At 38.4% G+C, this 23311-nt stretch overlaps 1 protein-coding gene across 1 annotated transcript; it reads left to right on the plus strand.

The window, feature by feature from the left end:
• Positions 1-1159: 1159 nt before the first annotated feature.
• RPE65 (retinoid isomerohydrolase RPE65) lies at positions 1160-22094 on the plus strand. The gene is made up of 14 exons (XM_047728837.1): positions 1160-1214; positions 2301-2383; positions 3988-4138; positions 5715-5822; positions 5925-6066; positions 8813-8960; positions 10154-10235; positions 10462-10594; positions 10702-10841; positions 11783-11912; positions 19441-19555; positions 19639-19733; positions 19837-19948; positions 21077-22094. Exons 1-14 carry the CDS (start codon positions 1204-1206, stop codon positions 21226-21228), a joined length of 1602 nt encoding a protein of 533 aa, XP_047584793.1. The 5' UTR covers positions 1160-1203; the 3' UTR covers positions 21229-22094.
• The last annotated feature ends 1217 nt before the right edge of the window (positions 22095-23311 follow it).

Here is a 23311-nt window from a genome sequence, read left to right on the forward strand (position 1 = left end):
GGTTTGGAGAACACCAGGTCATTGATAATACTCCAGTCTCCACTACAGAATGGCTCCATTGCTAGTCAAACCTAGCTGGTGCTGGGCACTGGGTGCTACTACTAGTACCTCTGCCCCTTCCTCTGATTGGTGAAGCCCCAGTCACATGTCTGTGCCCTCACTGCAAGGCAGGCTGGGAAATTAAGCTCCTGTCTCCCATCTTGGGGATGCTCAAGTTGTTTTACTGAGGAGCTCTAAGGTGAATAGCCATAACCACTTCTCAAAATCGAAATGGATAATGAGCTTCTCAAAAAATGTTCAAGTTGTCAGCTGGTGTAGTAGATATCTTGTCTGTTTCCAGGGACTTCTTTGGGAGGCACCATGTCTGTACTAACAAACAACTAAGGCTTAGGGAAATGTGAAGGAAATAGCACTATCTGCTCTCTGAGGGCAGCACACACACCCACAAGCAGGAAGGTGAGGTGCAGAACAAGCGAACATTAGTGACAAGCAAGGATATACAAAGGGCTTCATCCCCAACAAATCAAAAGGACATAAAATCCTTCCCCTCGTTGTAACTAGAGCCCTGAGTGGGAGTGGGGCCAATAAAGCAACCGGAGGGGGTTGGAGGTGCTAACAGGGCGCTTCCATAACACTGCATACTTGTTCCCATTGTAATGCTTAGAAAGTGTTATGAAATAGTTTGTTAGTTTCTGTTCTCCTTGCAGAGTGACAACATCTGTGACAACATGGACAGTGCCCATCTGTCTGACCCATAGATGATATGTATCCAATGTTAAAAATTAAGGAAGTGAGTGAACACATGACAGTGAAGATGAGGGCACAGAGGTGGTAGAGGGGGGTGACTGCCAGAGAATGATGCCAGGTTCCAGTGGGGTGACCCGGATCAGCTCAGGCCTGATGCTAGCCACTCCCACACAGCTCCTTTCTTTCCAATCCACTTGTCATTCTCTTTGGGAAGGATTGAGGTCTCTGGAAAACAGCCAAAAAACTGTTATGGGAACGGCAAGCCCAAATAATGCTCCAGCATCAGGAGGATCTGAGTGCTGAAAGCCACTTCTGTTCCCCTTCCCTCAGCTGAGGGGGTGGGAAAGCCCTAAGTCCTTTCAGAGAGACTTAGAAGGCATATAAAGGCCCCTAGTTGAGGACTCGCTTCCTCATTCTGCATTGGTGCCAGAACTCTCAATCCACCACTGAGAGAAAATGTCCATCCAGTGAGTATCTCTGGGAGGTGTTTTTAAATGCCTTAGTGGGTCAATGGTAAATGGGTTATTTCAAGAGGTCCTGTTTCAAGTCCTATTTCAAGAGGACTGAAGGCCTGTTTATGGGAGGCCTTGGGTCTTGAAGGGGAGAATTTCTTCCTGTTTATATATTGAAGCAAATATCTAGAATTGGGGTCTAAATTACTGTGAGATTTTTGTGAATGGGCCTTGAAAGCAGTTGTGAGCATGAAGACTATAATGAGGCAGGCCTAGGTTGCAGCCATTTCCCAGGTGTGTGATTTTGGACTTAATGTTTCGTAGTCTATGTTTTTCCATATATAGAATAAGCATTGTGGTATTGTGACATTTAAATGAGCTAATAGCATGCAAAATTCTTTTTATGGTGTGTGGCACATAGTAAGTGCTTAATAAAAGACAGCTATCATAATTAAGGACTCTGGTCATGGTTCCCACTCTGAGAGGTTATAAAATGAAGCCAAAGTGAAGAGGCAGGAAATAAACAAAAATATGAAACCGGAATCTCCCAGTCAGACTATTTTTAAAGAGTACCATAAGCTCCCGGAGATGGGTGAAGAAATAGGATGATAGGCACAGATGATGGTATAATATCGGTGAATAACAAAGAATAAGTTACTTGCCCAAAAAGCGGTCATCTCCCAACTCTTGGAGGGACACAGAAGCGGCAAGAGAATCAATGATGCTGTGCACTTAGAGTGGCAACAAGGCAGGGTAATTCTGGGGGACGACCACTGAAGCAGCAAGATTAGTTGATTTATTTATCCAAAACACGGGAAGACTGCAGAAGGCAGAATTGGGTCCACTGTGACATTAAAAGGGAGGTCATTCCTCCAACATCAAAGGTAGAGCACTGACCCAGCACCCCCGCAACCTGCCACTAGCAAACCTGAGGACATTTCTGTCCCCCAGCAAAGTGTGTGCTCCCAGCAAAGGCTAGACTGGCAGTGGTGCTCTGACATTGAACCAGAGAATGCCTTTTCTCCTGGAGCTCTACCTCTGCCTCAGGGGACTTCTCGGAGTATCAACATGGGCTTCTTCTCGATTATTCCACCTTTTCAGAGTTGAACATCCTGCTGGTGGTTACAAGAAACTGTTCGAAACCGTGGAGGAACTGTCCTCGCCGCTCACAGCTCATGTTACAGGTTGGTCTCACCAGTCTTGAAACCATCTTCTCTTGCATTGTTGAGATCCCTTTTCCCTGGTTTTTTATTCATTGGCATCTCTCAGTGGTGGAGGTATGGGCTTTTTATGCCAGAAGCCCATTTCCTCTCATTTAGCTTTTATTTCCCTAAGCTAGAAATATGCTGCCCAACTGCAACTCCTTGGGACTGGGACTCCATCTTTGTCATCTTTAAACTGTTAGAGGCTAACTCAGTGCCTGGCATATAGTAAATATCCTAGATATGCATGTTCCATTATCCATTCCAGTTTCTGGATAAGTGAGGACCTGGTGACAAGCATCTGGAAATATTACAGTAAAGAGCGGTAGGTTTCCTGCCTGTTGATTTGCTTCCGGGTCAGACGGCTGCTCATTGCAGCTCTAGCATTTTACTGGCTGTGAACCTTGCAAGTTACTTAAACTTTCTGAGTTCCAGTTCCCTTACCTATCAAAAGCCAAACTTTTCATCATGAGGTTGTTGTGAAGACTGAATAAGATAATGGAAAGATTCACCTAGTACTCAACACAAAGCAATCAATAAGTGGTCATTATTAGTACTAGTGTTAGCATTATCCAAAAACATCGTATGACCCATGCAACATCCCTGTTTGGATATAGAAAGTCTCTTCCCTCCTGTTTCTCCTTCTGTAAAATAAGAGAGAGGAGCCAAATGTTCTTTCTCTGCCAGATTCTGATGCTTACAATATAGGTTCTAGCAATCAAATTTATGTTGGGTCATTAGTTAAGTCATGCCTTCTTAAAGGTTTTATCAGAAATATACATTCTTAGGAAGCAGGCTGCAGAAATGGAACTGCAGAAAATAATCCTTCTGTTTAAAAAAATGGTAAGGATTAAGCAAACATTGCATTTTTCAAAGGATATGAGGGCACATATCTAACTGCTTAAAATGAAAGGCTTCATGGCCTTTGTTGTGTACCCCTAATTTTGCAGACAAGGACACTGAGCCCCCAAGATGGCACATGGCAAATCCTGAACCAGAATCCAGTCTCTGATTGCCTTGTGCAATTTCTCCTTCAGCAGGTTAATCTTCATATGGACAGTAGCCCATACCCTCAAAGGAATATAGCTCTAGGCTTTAAAAAGCCAGTATTCTTGTTGTCATTTAAATGGTTTCTTCTATAGAAATACCTTTTTTTAGTGTTTTGATCCCTGTTCCTAATCCACCTTTCCTACACCTTACTCCATCAAAATACATCAAGAAATTTGACGTTTTTCTTAAAAGCGAGATGGTAAAAAGGCAAATATGTTGCTATCTGGGGAAATCTGGTGGGTGCAGAATCCCCTTTTCCTCAAGGTGCTTTTCCTTGTCTTCTTCCAACCCTTTATCCAAACTCAGGCATTGCAACGTTTCCCACCACTTGGTCTCCTAGTGAAAGGACAGTCAAGTCAGCAAGCATTTTGGAAGGGCTGCCCAGTGTGAGAGCTGGGAATGAAAATCATTGCCAGCTTTACAAAGAGGCTGCCCAATTGAGCTTCTAATATAATCACACACACACCCTTACCAGGGATGAGTCCAGCAAAGGGCTGGGCTAAGAACCAATGTTCTATGTCTCACCTTCATCACAGGCAGGATCCCCCTCTGGCTCACTGGCAGTCTCCTTCGATGTGGGCCAGGACTCTTTGAAGTTGGATCTGAACCATTTTACCACCTGTTCGATGGACAAGCCCTCCTGCACAAGTTTGACTTTAAAGAAGGACACGTCACATATCATAGAAGGTAAAGAATGCCAGGTCCTATTCCTCCTAGGGGTGGGGCCTAGCTCAGCACCTCCTCCTATGTGCTCCTCAACCTCTTGAATTCAAGAGGCTACTTATAGGTTTGCTTCCTCTCAGAATCCTGGCCCAGGACATTTGCATAGATAACTGGGAACTGTGAGATATTAAAAAAGAACCTAAGAACTAGGGCTTTCAGGTTCAATATGCTCAGCTTCAAATTTTATATCTACCAGACACCACTTGCCTAACTGGGCAAACTTTGGCAAGAAATTAATCTCTAATTCTTGGTTTTGTCATCTCTAAAATTCTACTTCAGGGTTCATTACAAGGATTAATTATTCATTATTAATTAATTATTAATAATGAATAATAATTAATTAATTCCTGGGAAATAGGAAATATTCAGTAATAAAAAGTTACTATTATTATAATTATTGTTATAATTATTAGACCATTGGTTCTCTTGACTCTTTCCTTTTTTTAATAATCAGAAAGGCCCTGGGTAGGAGGGAAGAGTGGCGCAAAGAGGGAAGGACCAAATTTTGTCATAATGATACAAGAGAAGTTTACTAAGAACAGAAGATTGGTGCTAAAAGGCTCCAAGGCCTAAGCCATCACTCCAAGTACCCATTAATACCACAATAAATACTTTGCTTTTCCTGTAATATTCAGACCTGTTAGACGCTTTGTTGATCACCACAGGTATCAGGAATTCTGAAGAGACACCATAAGGAAGAGCAAATGAAGGCTTGAGGTAATCAGGATAATTCAGACTGTAACAGAAGAGAAATAGATCAGGTCAAGCAAAAATTTAGCTAAGAAGTCAGACAAAGCTTTCATATGCCCCCTAAAGACCTTGGTACTTTTTCTTCTCCATGCCTTTGTTTCTTCATCTAGAAATTTTAAACTTTATTATATGCATTGGAAGAAATGCAAAATCAGATTTTAATTGGCTTTCCACATGAGAAATCCTAGGCAACGTATGGGATATGGTTACAGAGTTCTGTCTATACAAGATACTGGATTCAAGAACACCTACTTTTAAAACCAGCAAAATAAATTTTTAAACTGCAGGAAAAAAACAAAGAGTGACAAAAGGGAGATTGAAAGGACTATAATTCAGCACACCATATTCTGTATTTCTCCATTCAGTGTTAGGTTGATGGGTTATAGGCTACAGGAAGTCAGAGGTCCTATGTGAACCACCCACAGAGGCTGCATAGTGTGATATGGAGAAATGCGTTTCCCAGCCCTGGCCAACTTGAGTTCTAACCCAGTTCTATGACATATGCCAATCACTTAATTGCTCTACTTGGACATGACAAGTCTAAGCCATGAGCCTCAATTTCCTTATGTCATTGTGAGGTTTATAAGACTTAAATTTAAGCTCATAGCACATTATCTCTTTCTCTCTCAGTCACCCTGAGAAAGTTACTGAACAATGCTCTACATTCTTCATGTTGTGGATTTATGGTTCCAACTTGTTAAGGACATATGCAATGACCATTCTCAGTTCCATATGGACCACACTGATTGTCCCTGCCTATGACACTTTCCCATGTCTCCATGTCCTTCAGGTTCATCCGCACTGATGCTTATGTCCGGGCAATGACTGAGAAAAGGATTGTCATAACGGAGTTTGGCACCTGTGCTTTCCCAGATCCCTGCAAGAATATATTTTCCAGGTTACTGAAACTTGACTGCATGTTATTAAAGACATTTTACATTAGCCCTTTTCTCTCACAGCTTGAAAGTTACTGGGCTGAAAAATCCATTTGCTTCTGCAGGTTTTTTTCTTACTTTCGAGGGGTGGAGGTCACTGACAATACCCTTGTTAACATCTACCCAGTAGGGGAAGATTACTATGCCTGCACAGAGACCAACTTCATTACAAAGATTAATCCTGAGACTTTGGAGACAATTAAGCAGGTAGGACACAATGCTCTGGCAACACTGCTCAAGAAGTTAGAATTTGCAGTTTAGAATTAACTGCACTTTGGGGGAAAGAACATGAGACCCAGATAGATGAAGTTTCACCTCCTTGCTTTATCATCAACTACTAACTATGTGACACAGGGCAAACTTTGTTTCTTCATCTATGAAATTTTAAACATTTATTATACAGGTTGGAGGAAAACCTTATAAAATGCCTAACATATCCATTCATTCGTTCATTCATTCATTCATTCATTTGTGACACAAATATTGAGTCCCTTCCATATATCAGAACTCATACCAGATGCAAAGAATATATCAATAGGAGAGACAACCCAGGTAAGACAAGAATTTGGAATAAATTGTTTAACTAATGGGAAGCTACTGCAAGTTTTTGCTTGGCGAAACAGTATAAGCAGAGCCATGCTTTAGGATATTTAATCTGGAAGCCATGCATAAACCATATGGGAGGACAAAAGAGATAAGGGATAGCTGGGAGACAAGTTAGGTAGAATTTAAGATCAGAACTAGAAATTCAGTATAGTAGAAATGGAAAGGAAAAAATAGCCCCAACCCTAGGCCTCAATGTCACTAGCTAATTTATAATTCTCAGCAGACTATTTACTAAGACTTAACATATCCTCTTCGATAGCTCTCTCTTATTTTTAATGTATGTTTGCAATCATATAAGACTATGTGTTAGATCATTTGGAGAAGAACTGAAAATGAATTCTAAACCATTCATTTAACTCTGATGAGTGAATCTGTACTCAAATTGCTATGGTAATATAATTGCAAATGTAAAGTTCATGTAAGGCTCCAAAATAGCCTTTACTAGGGGGTCAAGCTTCATTGTGAGCCTCACCGTGCCTTGACTTCATATAAAAATACAGTTTTAGGGGCGCCTGGGTGGCTCAGTGGGTTAAGCCGCTGCCTTCGGCTCAGGTCATGATCCCAGGTCCTGGGTTCGAGCCCCGCATCGGGCTTTCTGCTCAGGAGGGAGCCTGCTTCCTCCTCTCTCTCTCTGCCTGCCTCTCTGCTTACTTGTGATTTCTCTCTGTCAAATAAATAAATAAAAAATCTTTAAAAAAAAATACAGTTTTAGAATTTGAGATTCTTTTATTAACTATTACTAAAATAGCCTCCTAATAAGTACCTTTGCCTCCAGACTGATTCTCTTAAATACAACTTCCCTAATTCAGTAGAAGCAATTTTTCTCAAATGCAAGTAGAAATGTGTTTCTCTATCTGAGGCACCCACAGTTCCCAAGATAAAGTCTAAACAGGGCTTTGTGGCTGGCTGGTTCTTATTTTTCCTCCCCCATGCATACCTTTCACAGCAGCCATGTTTAATGACTAGTAATCCCCAAACAGCACCTGCTATTTCACAATTCAGTGCTTGTACATTAGGATTCCCACTCCCTGTAATATCTGTCTTCCTTCTCCACCTGGCTCTTACTTGTCTTTCCAAACATTAGTTGGAGTCATTGCCCTTGGGAAGCCTGGCCTAATCTCCCAGTCTGGGTTAGATGACCCTTCAGATACTGTTTTGCATTTACCAGCAATGTACTGTATTATATACCAGCTTATTGGTCTAACAGTGCTACCAAATAGAACTTTGTACAATGATGGCAGTGTTCTATATATGCATTGTCCCAGTCCTACTGAGTACTTGAAATATGGCTAATGTGACTGAGGAACTGAATTTAAAATTTTACCTAATCATAATCAATCCACATTAAATTACATGTGGCTACCATATTAGACAGCACAAGTCTAGACTCACGTTCTTGACCCTGGCACAGTAATCATAGAAGTTTAATGAGTATATGAGGAATGATTGAATGAATGAATGTCTATTCTATTATGTAAATAAAAATGCTAAAAACTCCCTTTAAAACATATTCTCCTAATTAAATAGAAAGAATTTTGGTTAAATATATACCTCATCAATTATCCATTCAATAAATCTGTATTGAGTAGGTCACAGGTACAAATTCTAGTGCTGATTTTGCCAGCATGTGGCTCTGTATCCTTGAAAAAGTCACCTGACCTCTCTTGGACTTCAATTTCTCTTTCTGTAAACAGAGAGATTTATGCTAGATTTGTGATTCTGAATTTCCTATGAGACTCCAAATCGAATTAAAGTGCTAAATCTTTTCTCCAAAAACATTTGCATTTTAATTCCAGGAGATTCATGGTTCTCCTGAAGTCTATTTAGGCTGACTCTATACTAAATAGAATCCTGGGATTTCTTTCACTTCCAAATTTATACTCTGTGCAAGCCACTGGATTTGGTATTTAGGTTATAGTGTACAAAATTGCCATTTTCATAAAATAAAAATTATTGTATATCTCAGCAATCTCACACAATTCATCTAATACAATAAGGGGGATATAAAGAAATCCCAGGATTCACATTATCAGTTTGAGGGCAAGTTGCATGTGCAGAAGGAAAGTAACTAACCAGAGCAGTGTATGGGGTACATGGAAGAACACAGTCAAGAAGATCTCCAAGATTTCAGAGGTGTGGGGGAATCAGCATGAGGGTCAGAAGAGAGCTCTGCACTATCAACAAGAATTCAGGCAGACTTAAAGAGGGTAGAACCCAGGGAGATGGAAAAAAAGAGAAAATGTGCTTTGGGTGAGGATACAAGTGGCAGCCGTAAGGTCAGGCCTAGGGACCAAGGGGTAATACAGCCTTTCTCTTTACATGGATGACATCTGCTCTGCTTCCCTAGGTTGATCTTTGCAACTATGTGTCTGTCAATGGAGCCACTGCTCACCCCCATATTGAAAGTGACGGAACTGTTTACAACATTGGTAATTGCTTTGGGAAAAATTTTTCAATTGCCTACAATATTGTAAAGATCCCTCCACTACAAGCAGGTCAGTTTACCAATTTGACTCTTCTTAAAACAAGTATCTATATTGTGTTACTGGAAAATTACTGGAAATGGGATACCATATCAGACTATCAGGATCGCACTACAGATGCACAGTTAAATTCCTTTCAGATTGCCTTTTGCACCATCCTCCAGGGACCAATGCCCAGAAGCATCATAGCAGAAAATGACGACTTGGAAACATAGAAAGCAAGTGGCCAAATCGTATTCTACAATGTTTCAAAAATGTAGTGTATATTAGTATCTGATCATGTAAGAGTTAGATTGAAGTTCAGGAAATACTTACTGAGCTCTTGTTCATGTGCCAAGCAAAATTAAATTTCTAAACAAACATGTGTATGCATAATAGCACACACACATATATGAGAAGGTACTAACTATTTTGTGTGTGTTTAATTCTCAAAGCCACAAACAAACCTATTAACTCATACTAACATTATGGAGGAAGAATACTAAAACAGAAAAGAGAGTCCTCTTCAGAATTCTCCATTCATCCTTCATTCACTGCCAGAAATTTGATAACCATCTTGGCGACAGAATTATTTGAACATATATGGATTTTTGTTTGGTATTGCATAGCCTGGATCTTAAGGTGTGGTCCCTGGACCGCAGAATCACTTGGAAAGCTGCTAGAAATCCAGAGTCCCACCCATGGTTGACTAAAGGAGAAATTCTGGGTGTGGGCCCACAGTTACTATTTTAAGAACCTCTTTCTGTGATTCTGATGTACACTAAGGTTTGAAGACCACTGACATAGTTAGGAAACAAACTTTTCTGTGCATAAGAATTACCGTACAGAACTAATGACACAAACCTACATACATGACACTTTATAGGTAACTTAAGAGATTACGAAAGGCATTTTAAGCATACTACTGTGTGCTGACTTGGCACCTACCAGTTGTTAAGAGGCGACTCCACTGTCCTCTGCCTGCCACAACACTGAGTACACTTTTCCAAATCTGCTGCTGTTTGGATTTTCCAGGGTGACTGCAGCTTCACATGAAATTTCCCTAAGAAATGCCAAATGACTGAGAAAATGAAAATAAGCTCTAAAAACAAAAAATCAAGATCTGAAAATGTATTTCTTTACTTGCATAAGCTGTTCTGAATGCATTGTATTAAAAGAGAAAAAAAGAGGCTTTTCCAAAGCCTTTTAAAACCGCTTTATTTCAGACAAGGAAGATCCAATAAGCAAGTCAGAGGTCGTTGTACAATTCCCCTGCAGTGACCGATTCAAGCCATCTTACGTCCATAGGTAATTTGAAGGCCTGCTATGAATCTTCAGGAAAACTCAAGTTTAAAGATCTGCTTCGCCTACCTTTGATACCAATCCTGATCACGACATTTCCTTGTAGAAACCTAAATTTAAATGTAATTAATTTCATGTAGGCACTGTTGATTCATACCTCATGTGCACATATTTCTTTGTGGTTTGAGAATCAGTCCTTCCCATTCACAAGTCTATTTGTGTTTCTGAACAGTTTTGGTTTGACTCCCAACTATATTGTTTTTGTGGAGACGCCAGTCAAAATTAACCTGTTCAAGTTCCTTTCCTCATGGAGTCTTTGGGGAGCCAACTACATGGATTGTTTTGAGTCCAATGAAACCATGGGGGTAAGTCATGCATTTATTTGTCACGTTTAGGATTCTGAAGATGGCGTTTCATAATGTATACTGTTTTCCTTTTTAAATGCATCAAAATATTTTCCTCACTTTTCAAGGTTTGGCTTCATATCGCTGACAAAAAAAGAAGAAAGTACCTCAATAATAAATACAGAACCTCTTCTTTTAATCTCTTCCATCACATCAATACTTACGAAGACAAAGGGTTTCTGATTGTGGATCTCTGTTGCTGGAAAGGGTAAGAAAGGACATGTGATAATGTTACATCCCCAGTCATGCCTAAAAATTAGGGGCCTTTTTCAGAGATGCTGCTCTCAATATTTAATATGAATTACAGCTTTAAAAAAAAAAACGCAAGAAGTATGCTTAAGTCACAGAATATAATTGAAAAAGCAGTAGGGAGGCTAGTTAATCAGAAGCACTTGCAAACTGAACATCAAAACCATGGCTAGTGATTGAAAACTGATCAGGTCTATGAACCTGAACTGAAAATCAGAGATGCTATGACCTGATAAGTGAATTTAAACTTAACCTCACTGCAACTTGACATGTTCCCTTGCTGGGGCCTTGAACTCCACCCACTCTAGGTTTGGGAGAAAGAGGCATGCTTTCTTGAGAATAATACCAAGTCACTAAAAAGACAGTAGCCCCTAAAGACACAGAATGATGATGGAGAAACAGAGCAGATAGTATCAAAAGCTGCTGTTATTTAAACATATCGGTGAGGCAGATTTGTTTTGTTTGGTTTGGTTTTCATGCAGCATGGACAGGAGAAAATGGCTCTAATATACTTGGGTCATTAGCAGTTCCTGGGTAGGAGAATAAAGAACAGGCAGGTTGGGACGCCTGGGTGGCACAGTCAGTTAAGTGTCCAACTCTTGGTTTCAGCTCAGGTCCTCATCTCAGGGCCATGGGATCAAGCCCGACCTCAGCTCTACACTCAGCTCAGCTCAGAGTCCACTTAAGAGTCTCTCTCTCTCTCTCTCTCTGCCCTTCCCCCCTTTCCATACCCCTTACCCCATGCTCATTCACCCGCTCTCTCTCTCTCACTCTCTCTCTAAAACAAATAAATAAATCTTAAAGAAAAAAAAAAAGGAACAGGCAGGCACTTGTTCTTTTAAAAGGCATGGATCATCTCTCTGGAATTATTTGCTCATGTCTGACTTCTTACTTTTGCAGATTTGAATTTGTTTATAATTACTTATATTTAGCCAATTTACGTGAGAACTGGGAAGAGGTGAAAAAAAATGCCAGAAAGGCTCCCCAGCCTGAAGTGAGGAGATATGTGCTTCCTCTGAATATTGACAAGGTAACTGCCCTCTACACAGATTTCAGAGATATCCAGATTTGTTCTCCTGCCTTATGTTTATACATAAAATCTTGAAACTTCAGAGCTGGAAGGAACTTTAAAAATACACTAATTTAAAAATACACTAATTCAACTCCCATCATTTAACAAATGAGGAAACTGGAGCTTAGAAGAGTGACATGACTTAGCAAAAGCCAAGTGCAGCAGAGCCAAATTAAAAAACCAGGTTTTGATGCTATATCTGCTGTTCTTTCATTTGTAAAATCCTTTCAAAATATATTTTCTCAGTGAATAGCACAGACCACTGATTCTTAGGATCCTCTATCAATAATATAAATAATTTAATTTAAGTTATTTGAAATTATAAAGAAATGAAGGATTAAAAAGTACTCTTTTAGGGAAATCAGCCCATTATTTTGATTTTCTGCAAACCTTCGAAAAATATCAGTAGAGGACAAACATCATCAATAGCCTTTGGTGGTCATCTTTTTATTTCTACTTTTTCTTCCTTGTATTCAGTGGCTGTCTTTTTAAAATATTAGACTAACATCAAGAAGTTTTTGTGTGATAGAATGCCAGTCAAAACCAAGACAAATAGAATTTTCACAATGGATACATGAGCATACACTGTCATTTGTGTACATATGAGATATATACACAAAAATGGGTAAGGCAGCTACATGGAATGTAAAACATTGTACTCAAAGCTAGATCAAATATAGTGGAAAATAAACCCAATTTAGAACTAGACACTACAGCTCTTAAGCAAGTTTGTAAACTCTATAAGGATAAGAAAGGAAGAGGAAGTTGAGGTGGGGCATTAGGTAGTTAGTTAAATGAGCTTCTTCAAAAGCAGAGAGGTGTTAATAAACCAAACTTAATGTAGAAATACAAAGTGGTTGGTAGAGCAAAGGAGAGATGGGCATTGGGCAGAGGGACTGGAAAGAAGGTTGGAATGATATTGTATGAGGCTTTAAGTACTCTAACTTTGCCCCTGGGAAGCAGATCTCTAGTTACATAGCTGAGTGTCTACAAAATACCAAATGAATGAGTCTAATGATTTTAGTAAAATTTGATTTTACTAGTGATGAGAAAATCATAATCATCTTTAAATTAAGATCACCTAATTTAAATATGACTTACCTCACTCTCTTCACATCCAAGAATAGGAAAAAGGAAAGATTTTCATATATATGTAGTCATCACTGCCTGAAGAAAGACCACCCAATAATGAAATAGAGAACCTCGGTGACAAAAAAATGTTTAATGTCATCCTAGACCCTTCTTTCACTCTCTCCCAATAGTTATGAATTAACCACTGTTAACACAACATTGTATGACTTATTCCAGTGGGTACATCACGAGGATATGCTCTTGTTCTCCAGGAACTCATTACCTAGTGTATTGGGGAGGAGGAAGGTGATTTGGCAATGATAACACATGTTAGCATGAGACAAGTCGTGGGAAGGAAGCATAGAGTACTTTGGCTCTTCAGACAATGAACGGTCATACTTGTTTGGAGAGATTCATGAAACACAGTCATTTGCAATATTCTGGCAGAAGATACTGAAGCACATCAACTTAAGACAGGAGGCATAGTTTGAGAAAAGACAGAAGTGGGGCGGGGCAGAAGAGCAGAGGGAACTGACTGCAATCCAATTAGAACATAAGCACACATAGTGGACTAAATGAGGTGGGATTTTTAAAAATTTTAAAAAGCAAACTTGTAGTCTTCAAAAGCTTTAAGGCCAGGCTAAGAGGTTGTACTTTATTTGGCAGTGAAAGTCTCTGAACAGAAGAAAACCGCATTCAGAGCTGGTGGAATGGGTACCAGGTGTGCTGACTTTCTCTTCAACTAAATGCCTGGCTTCCCCAGGCAAGTCACTCAACCACTCTAAGTTCAGTTGCCTGCTCTGAAACCTAGCTAAATTGGACTAAATAATAACAAGGGTCATTTGCACCTTTAAAAACTTAATTTTCTAAAATAAGTCTGTGTTGTGCCTAAGAGATACTGGAAGTGTAGAAAGGACAGAGATAGGACCCTGGGGTACAAGACAGTAAATTCACTCAGGCAGGCAAGAGAATAATGTAGTGATCCTAGGAACAGGCAAACATGGATGAAAATAAGAGTTCCTCTAGGTGGAATTAAAAGGGTCTTGCATTTGATTGGACTGCAGAATGAATTAAATCTTAGACATGCAAAATATCATAGAGATCCCGTAAGCCTACATGTCTAGAATAGTGATACTTTTGGAAATAGGGATATTTCCAAATAGGGATATTCCAATACAGGCAGATCAGGTATGGAGAAAAACATGAAGCATAGAACTATAAGGAAGGGAAAGGATAAGGAGGTTCACTTCAAGTCATACAGAGCCAGGCTTGAGTTTTAGCTCTGCCACTTACTAACTGAGTGATTTAACCTTAAATTTCCTTCTATCTATAAGGAGAAACACTGAACCTTTTTAAATGTCCTTTTCCTAATCTATACCCATCTTACAGAGTTTTTGTGGCTGATACATGAATTGGTATATGTTAATTATTAAATAAAGCCCTTGAAAAAAATATGTAGCCCTTGACACAAAGTAAATATCAAATAAATATCCCCTATCATCAGCAGCAACAACAACAAAATCAGTATCAAAACATCTTCATGAAAGATACCTCATAGGCTTCTACACATCAATGAAGGACCTTGTGAGGTCAATCAGGGTTGATAGTTACTGATGTTGAAATGATGATCAAATATATGAGATTAGATAGATGAGACTGCTAGCAAGGAGAAGTCATACTTTAGAATAAATTTTAGAAAAGAAACATACACATTTGCTTATTTTAAAAATGAAGAATTTGATAGCCTAGAAAAGACCAAGAAAAATAAGGTTAGCCAGACACGGAAGTTTGGGAGGTCTCATGTAAGAGAGTACAAAAAAGAGAAGCGAGGAAGAGAGAGAGAGAGATAGAGAGATAGAGAGAGAGAGAGAGAGAGAGAGAAAGTCACCAAATAGCCCTACCTGGAGCTAAGAGGAAAAAAAATCCCACATTGGATAGGGCAAGAGGGTTTCATCAGTGCCCCTTGCTATCGGCAAGTTAAAAAGGATGAAGACCAAAAGTCAAATACCAGATTTGGTGATCTCCAACAGATGAGGTTGAGAGAGGGAGAAATCAGGACTCAAAGGTCAGCAACTGGTAGGATGTGGGAGCAGTTACTGTAAGTCCACACTTCGGAAAATGTGGCAGGGAAGGGGAAAATCGGTCATAAATTGGGAGGAGAGGTAAGAAAGATATTGAGGGAAGGGCTAAGGAGAGGAAAGAGTATAAGATGAGTGAAGTTTCCAGTTTACTAATTAGATAATGGTAGTATCTTTAAAATATGTCTTTATATATTTTTTAATAGGTGGTACATTTAAATAGTCAAAAATCAAAATGATATGCAGAGGTACACACTGGGAAATCTCACTCCACCCTCCACCTGCATCCAGTCTGTACCATCCCCGTTCACTCCCTATGTGTAACTTTTCATGTTTTTCCTTTTCTTTGGTTTGTTTATGCAAATATAAGAAAAATATATATATATATATTATTATTTCCCATTCTCATACACAAAAAGTTATTTTCTATATCCACTGTTTTCTTCCCTGCTTTCTTCATTTAACAATATATAGGCTAAAGATCTTGCTGTTTTCAACTACACAGTGTTCTTTCTGTAAACATACCCAAGTCTCTCATTGCTGCACAACAGAATTGTTTCCAATCTTTGGCTATTACCAATAATGTGATAAGGAATAACTTTGTATGTATGTCATTTCATACATTCACAGATATATGAATAGATTAGATCCTCAGAAATGAGATTTTGGGTTAAAGGAAAAATGCATCTGTTAAAAAAAAAAAAAGTGGGTGGGTAGCAAAAATGAGCTAGTTTGTTGGGGAAAGCAAGAATAATGTTAAAGATTTCTTACATAAAAATTTTAATTTAGTAATAGAAAAAATAAGATAGAATGAAGATAATCAATTTAAACTTACAAGTATATAGATAATATGTCTGACGTAAGCATTTGATCTCTTCTTCCCCAAAACACAACAAAGTGCCTTGAGGTTCTATTTCACAAAATCTCATAAAATTCTCATCATTTCTGTATTTGCTCCTTACCTCCTATCCCTTCCCTATCTTAAGAATCTTTTATTTCCTCTTAATCAATGATACACCCTCAGAAAAATCCCCTCTATCCTCTTTTCAGAATGTTCTTTTCACATTCTTTACTTTAAAATCAAACGTGGGTAAGAGCGATGAATCACAGACCTGTACCCCTGAAACAAATAATACATTATATGTTAATTAAAAAAAAAAAAAAACCTGGGACCACCTGCATGGCTCAGTCAGTTAAGTGTCTACCTTCAGCTTGGGTCATGGTCTCAGGGTCCTGGGATGGAGCTCCACGTCTGTCTCCAAGTTCAGTGAGGAGCCTGCTTCTCCTTAACCCCCTGCTTGTGCTCTCTCAAAGAAATAAATAAAATCTTTAAAAAACAAAAACAAAAAGCAAAAACCTGCCTCTCTCCTAAAGACACTGATCTCTCCAGTCTCTTCCTACAGCCCTTATACCTCTTGACCTAGGGTTACTGTAGGTATCTGTTCTACTTCTCTGTTTCCAGATTCACTGTTCCTTCCATCCACTCTTAATATATTCCAATTTTAATCTCATTTCAGCTAATCTCAATTCAGCTAAGGGATATATACATATATTCACCCCTCATTACTGTTGTTGTCTATGAACCACCACTGCCTCACTTCCCTTCTTGGCCCAATATCACACTCCCCAGATCTACTGACTCTTGGTCATTTCCATATACACATCATAGGTGATTCTTCCAACAACCTGGCCTCTCAGTTCCTTGACCTCTTCCACTGATCTTGTCCTCCATTCTATGTCAACTACTCACTCCCCATAGTCATACACTTGACCCTGCCATTACCTATGACTGTGCTTCTTCCATAATCTTAGTTTCATGCATGATATGCTCTGACTACCACCTTCTATCTTTCAAGATCACTTGCCCTACTATGATTCCCACCAGAAACCTCCAATCCCCTGAACTTACTACCTTCTTAACATACCTCACTCCCCTGAGAACTTACTTTTCCTCATTACTTAACTAAAATTCCATTGTCAACAATTTCAATCTTATATAGATTCTCACTTCTCTTGCCTCCTTCTTACTTTATTGAACTCATTTGTCAAAACAACAATTCCCCCTAGTTAAATCCAACTCTCCACCCACTCTACACTTGTATCTCTAAGGATGAAATTAAGTGCTGAAAACACACAATCATGTTAATTAGTTCATTTTTAAATATATGACCACAAACCTCACCGCTACATTTCTCAACTTCATTTACTCTCCCACTTTGCTAGTTAAGTATTTCACACCCTCCCCTCTTCAATCTTCTAACACCTCCCACCTCCACACTCATACTCAGCTGATGGCTCTGCTTCCTATTTTATTGAAACAAATGAAAGAAATCAAAAAAGAATGTTAGACTCCTGCCACCACATGTACCCGCCCACCAGCATCTGTACTTGTATTGAATTATCTATCATCCCACCCAGAACTAGTCCTTCCCATTTTCCCTTCCTTACCCACTCAAGGACATCACTCAAGTGATTCTCTTCCCTCTCCTTTATCATTACTTTCCCTTCTTTCTCATTTGGTCACTCATATCGTGCTATTATTTTGCCCTCTTACAAAATCCTTCTCTTGACTCTTCTTGCCCCCACGAGCTATCTTCATTCTTTTTTTTATAGACCCCTTAATGTCGGAGGGCATCAGAACTCAGCCCTTCATTCTATCTTCTGTTTGTACATTCCCTCCCTTTGTAAAGACTCATGCTTTAAAGCAGCCTACATTTACATTTTCAACTTACCTTTCAATTCAAGATTTATATATGCTACTGTGAATTCCATGTCTCCCTTTGAATGTCTAATAGACCTCTCAAGCTTAATAAGATGAAATCTAAATTTCTTCTCTTCCTCTACCAAAAAAAATTTACCCCACCTGCAGCAGTCCCCATCTTTGTTGAGACAGCTTCAACAATGAATTTTCAGGCCAAATACCTTGGAGTCATCCCCGACCCCTGTCTTGAGTTCATGCCTCTTCCCTACCCCATAGCCTATCTATCAGGAAAACCTCATGGCTCTGCCTTCCACTTCTCACTGACTCCAGTGCTACTAGCCTAGTCTGAACTACTCTCTTCTTTTGGCTAGACCACTGGACAAACTGGTGTCCCCATTTCTGCTCTTGCATCCCTCTACTCCCAAGGGTAGTCTCAAGAGAACAGCCAGAGCAATTCTTTTAAATATTATAGCATGTCAATCCTCTGCCCCAAATCATTCTATGGCTTCCCATCTCTCACTCAGAGTAAAAGACCAAGTCCTCCCAATGACCTAAAAAGCTGTACACAATCTCTCCTCTACATTCTCTCCTGTTTCTCTTCCCCAGGCTCAGAAACAGTTGCAGCCACACCAGTTTCTTGAATGTTCTTCAAGCACATTTGGCATCCTCCTACCTTAGGCCTTTACGCTGTTTTCTTTGTGTAAATGTTCTTCCCTAAATATCTAAGCTGTTTGTTTCTTCACTTCCTACAAGTTTTGTCCCAAATGTCATCTTTTCAAGGAGGCCCACCCTGACCACCTATTAAAATTATAACTCACCTACACCTCACATTTTTGATCCTCCTAACTCCACTGTATTTTTTCTCCCCATACTCATGATATATTATATACTTTATTAATTGTATTAATTGTTTATGTCCCCAAATAAGAATGCAAGCTTCAGGAACCTGATTCTCTGAATTCTTCCAAACATCTAGGATAGAGTCGAGCACAAAACATGTATTCAAGTATTTGATACAGGTATTAAAAAATAAATGTGTTCTTAGAAAGAGCTCATGGTATGCATTCCTTTCACATAAGAATCTGAAAACCACCAGGCAGGGTGAGGGAGTGACAAGAGATCTTAGACAACATCTGCTCCAATAGTTTTCTTATATGCATTTTTTTCTTTTTGACAACAGAACTGTATGTTTTTTTTTTCAAGCAAAATCAAAATATATCCTAACTGTAAGTGAGATAAACACTATAAATGAATCCAAAGAGTTTGAAGTCCTTTGCTGGTCTTAAAAAAAAAAAAAATTTCTCAGAGGCCCTTCCTCAGAGCCTTACATTTTCTTTAAGGACATTCTCATTGTACAGATGTGAAGGCCTAGAGGTTACATGACTTTCCCAGTGATACACAGACAGTGACCAACACAGGTACAGGCGATTGTGTTGCTGGCTTACCTTTCTATACCATTCTAAAAGAAATGCATACCATGAGCTCTTTCTATAGCTATAGCTTTTTGTACTGCTCCTCCCTACACATTTACTTAAGAAACAAAAAATGGAGGAGACAAAACTCAGGAAGACTGAATTTATGGCTGCTTGATTTTTCTTTCCTTCTCACTGAGGTGTCTGTTATCCTTTTTCCTTAGGCTGACACAGGCAAGAACTTAGTCACACTCCCCAACACAACTGCCACTGCAATTCTGTGCAGTGACGAGACCATCTGGCTGGAACCTGAGGTTCTCTTTTCAGGGCCTCGCCAAGGTGAGATTGATTTAGAGAGGGAACAAATTGTCTTTTTCAGAGATTTTTTCAGAGTTTTCCTAAGCATGTTCTCTATTTTGTAGCATTTGAGTTTCCTCAAATCAATTATCAGAAGTATGGAGGGAAACCTTACACGTACGCATATGGACTTGGTTTGAATCACTTCATTCCAGACAGGGTAATTAATCCATCTTACCTAATACTAGAAAAGTAGTTTGAGTCATATACTAGTCAAGTAAAGCCCATCGACTGATTAACTGATTTTTGTTTCTCACAAGCAGCTCTGTAAGCTGAACGTTAAAACTAAAGAAACGTGGGTATGGCAAGAACCTGATTCATATCCATCAGAACCTATCTTTGTTTCTCACCCAGATGCCTTGGAGGAAGATGATGGTAATGAAAGCAATGGATGTATCTGAACACTTTCTTTTTATTGGAGTTCTATATGCTAGTGCATTAGGAGTCACAGTGATTACTCCCTTATGTCCAGATATGATCCTTAATACTACTGAATTCAATGCAGCATGAAAGAATTTAAGCTTATTAGAAAATGAGTTTCATCTTGTGGCCAAGCTCATTGATTACTCATGGGAAAATGTTAAAGCACCATCTGGTGTCATAATGGAACATCAATGTCTGCTCTAGATGAAGGCGGGAAGGATGAAGAAAGAACAGCATGAATTCAAGGGTGTTGCCTTTGCTGACCTAGATAAATTTCTGAAAAAGGATAGAGTTTGAAGGAGAGAAATTGAGTATTCTAATAGATCAAAGAGAATAAGAATGGGGCTTTGTGCCTCTGCTTTGGGTTTCTTCTTTTAGTAAGCTGGAGCCATAGCCTATAACACAGTCATTCAATGACAAAGCATCAGTCTTTGTTAACTATTGATTAGCTGGGACAGGAAGGTAGATGACACTATCTGGGATTAAAATTTGGAAAGCCACAGAGAAATGAGTAAAAGAACTATGGAGCCATTTCCTGCTAAATGATTTTACATATACAGTCCATCTGGACAAAACTGCAAAGGGTTTGTTCACGTTTTGTTGGATGGAAGTAAGCTTCTAGCTAGGTCTTAGAAAGTACAGAAATAATATACCTTACTGCTTTCAAAGCCTTTTAATATATTTTTTCACTTGATTGTCACAACACGTTTTTTTTGTAATAGGTTATGTTGAATCTTATGTTACAGACAAGAGCACAGATCTATTCATCAATAGAATTTAATGAACACCTACTATGTCCTAGTAATTGGAGTAGCTATTGGAAATCAACAGTGGACAAGACAGATATGGTCACTCCCTTTCTGGAGCTTACAGTCTAGGGAACATAAAGAGTTTGAAAGATCCATTCAGGGTGGTGGTATAGACAGATGGTGGATGAGTCAGGGCAAGATATCAAATGATACGGTTTTCTTTATTTGTCAATGTCAATACCTCCTATATTATTTCAGTGACATTTAGCCTATGGTCCTGGGCTTTTTTTTTTTTTTTTTTAACATTGCCTTATTTACTTTTGATTAACAGGTGTAGTTCTGAGTGTGGTGGTGAGCCCTGGGGCAGGACAAAAACCTGCTTATCTTCTGATTCTGAATGCCAAGGACTTGAGCGAAGTTGCCAGGGCTGAAGTGGAAATTAACATCCCTGTCACCTTTCATGGATGGTTCAAAAAATCCTGAGCACATTCTAGCACATTATATTTCTATTGACAAAACCAGAAAAACAGTCGGGTCTGCAATCAAATTCTGTTCAATTTTAGCCTGCTGTATTACATCGTTTTAACTTGCAGATGCACACAATTTTGCAATATTTTACAGAAAGCACAGAGTTTAGCAAGCAATTCCTTAAAAAAAAAAGCAGCACAAATTTTAGATAATCATACTCTCTCTGTGAGACAGGCGGACCATAACTAAAAACTCTTTATATATTTATCAATCAAATAGAAAATAAATGTGGATTTATTAAGCTTTTTTTCCCTACTGTAAAAGTATATTTTAGGTATCTATCTTCTCCAATTATTTTTTAACACTTAAAAGCCAAAGTTCTCTACAACTGATTTGTATATGGCTTCCCTAAGGCAAGGTAGTACCATGCAAAAAGGCTTAATTACTAAATGTCAGACCAAACTTTTTCACAACCAGGGACTATCATCTAAGAGTAATCCTAGTAATAAGTATATGTATATATATATATTACTGTTACAAGATTCTCAAGCTTTATGAATTTTAACATTTCCATTCAATATAGGCAATTACTGATTATTTCTGATTTTACAATAAAGCCTATCTCTAATCGACTGACAGCTCTAACGAAATAACATCACAGAGATAAGTTATCTATTAAAAGCTTACATAACATCAAAGCACTTACATATAGTAGTGACTATAATTTTTGAAATACTTACAAATATAATTTCTACTTAAAATCAGAGTATAAGATAATGCCAGGGGGTTATACTATGTTGTCTCATGTTTAATTATATATAAGCACTGTGCAATCAGCTGACCTAAGCAAAAGACAAAGAGAGAAAAAGAGAAAATATTAAAATTAGTATTCTGATATTAATACATTCAAGTACTTTTATTTTAAAAATTATTCTCTTATTGCTACATGTTGCAAAAAATGGAGAATGACAAAAAATTATATTCTATATCTTAATCCTGGTATGTATTTTATACTAAGTATTACACATCATTGTGCTTAAGATAATCACCATTGTGTTTGACTAAGTAAAAATAGCTTGAAGGAACAGACTGACTAGGGTATTTGATGCATCTATTTGATTTCTTTATTTAGAATAAAATGCAAACTCATTTTTAAAATTATAAATACTCATTGAAACATACTTCTCCAAGAAAATTTAAAATTACAGAAAAGTAGAAATTATAAAGTAAAATCATACAGAGCTCATCTAAGCTCAACTACTATTAAGATTGGGGGCTATTCTTTTCTTTTTTCCTCCCATGGATTTTAATTGTAATCATTGTTTCATTGTGCCTAGTTCCTAGCTAGAATTAGAAATTTCACAAAAGAAAAGAAAATGCCAGAGAGTAACATGGAATGTGTGAGCGTAGATAAACACCAACCTGTTAGTTTTTGTCTCTAGACACGGCACATGAACATAATTCCACAGAGAAGGCTATTTACCCATTTCTTTTAAAAATGCAGGAAATAAGTTACTGAATAATTACGAAGTTTTGTGCTTGATAAAATTTCCCTATTTAAGAGAATTCCTAACGCTGCCCTTTCCTACATTTGCCAATCACTCCTTGCCTTATTCCTTCCTATTCATTTTCCATGAAGAAAGTCTTGCACTTCAGTGTGCCCACCTCCCTTCCTTGTGCAGGATCTCACTGTGAGCACTGTGCTCTGCGGAGATTGCCACAGTGTTTGTGAAGACAGAAGAGAGGTAGATCTAACTAAAGCAACATCCTGCCAATACCATTTCACCAAAATTGGAATTCTCTATATAATCATTGCTAATATTATGCCAAAAAGGCTTAGGAGCTGCCTTTTAAGACCAAAAAATGGAAGATGGGCTTTAAATTTTTTAATTAAAATAAGGGAGGCTTAAGTCAGGAAAGAAGGACTAATTTGGAAATGCAGATTGAAGAAATTAAGGAACCTGCTTTCTAAGAACCAGAGCTACTCATTTAGAGGATCTAGAGAACCACATCCCAAGTATAAACAAATAAATCTGTTTTAAGGAAAAAAATTCAACTGAATTAAGACAAATAAACCTGTTGATAAGTAGTTATTTTT

Source organism: Lutra lutra, chromosome 4 (assembly GCF_902655055.1).
Source record: "Lutra lutra chromosome 4, mLutLut1.2, whole genome shotgun sequence".
In the NCBI taxonomy this organism is placed as follows: Eukaryota; Metazoa; Chordata; class Mammalia; order Carnivora; family Mustelidae; genus Lutra; species Lutra lutra.

Coding starts and splice junctions, on each gene's coding strand:
- RPE65 (XM_047728837.1), top strand. Junction 2,384..3,987: donor GCTCACAGCTCATGTTACAG/GTTGGTCTCACC, acceptor CCTTCATCACAG/GCAGGATCCCCCTCTGGCTC. Junction 11,913..19,440: donor TTCCTCTGAATATTGACAAG/GTAACTGCCCTC, acceptor CTTTTTCCTTAG/GCTGACACAGGCAAGAACTT.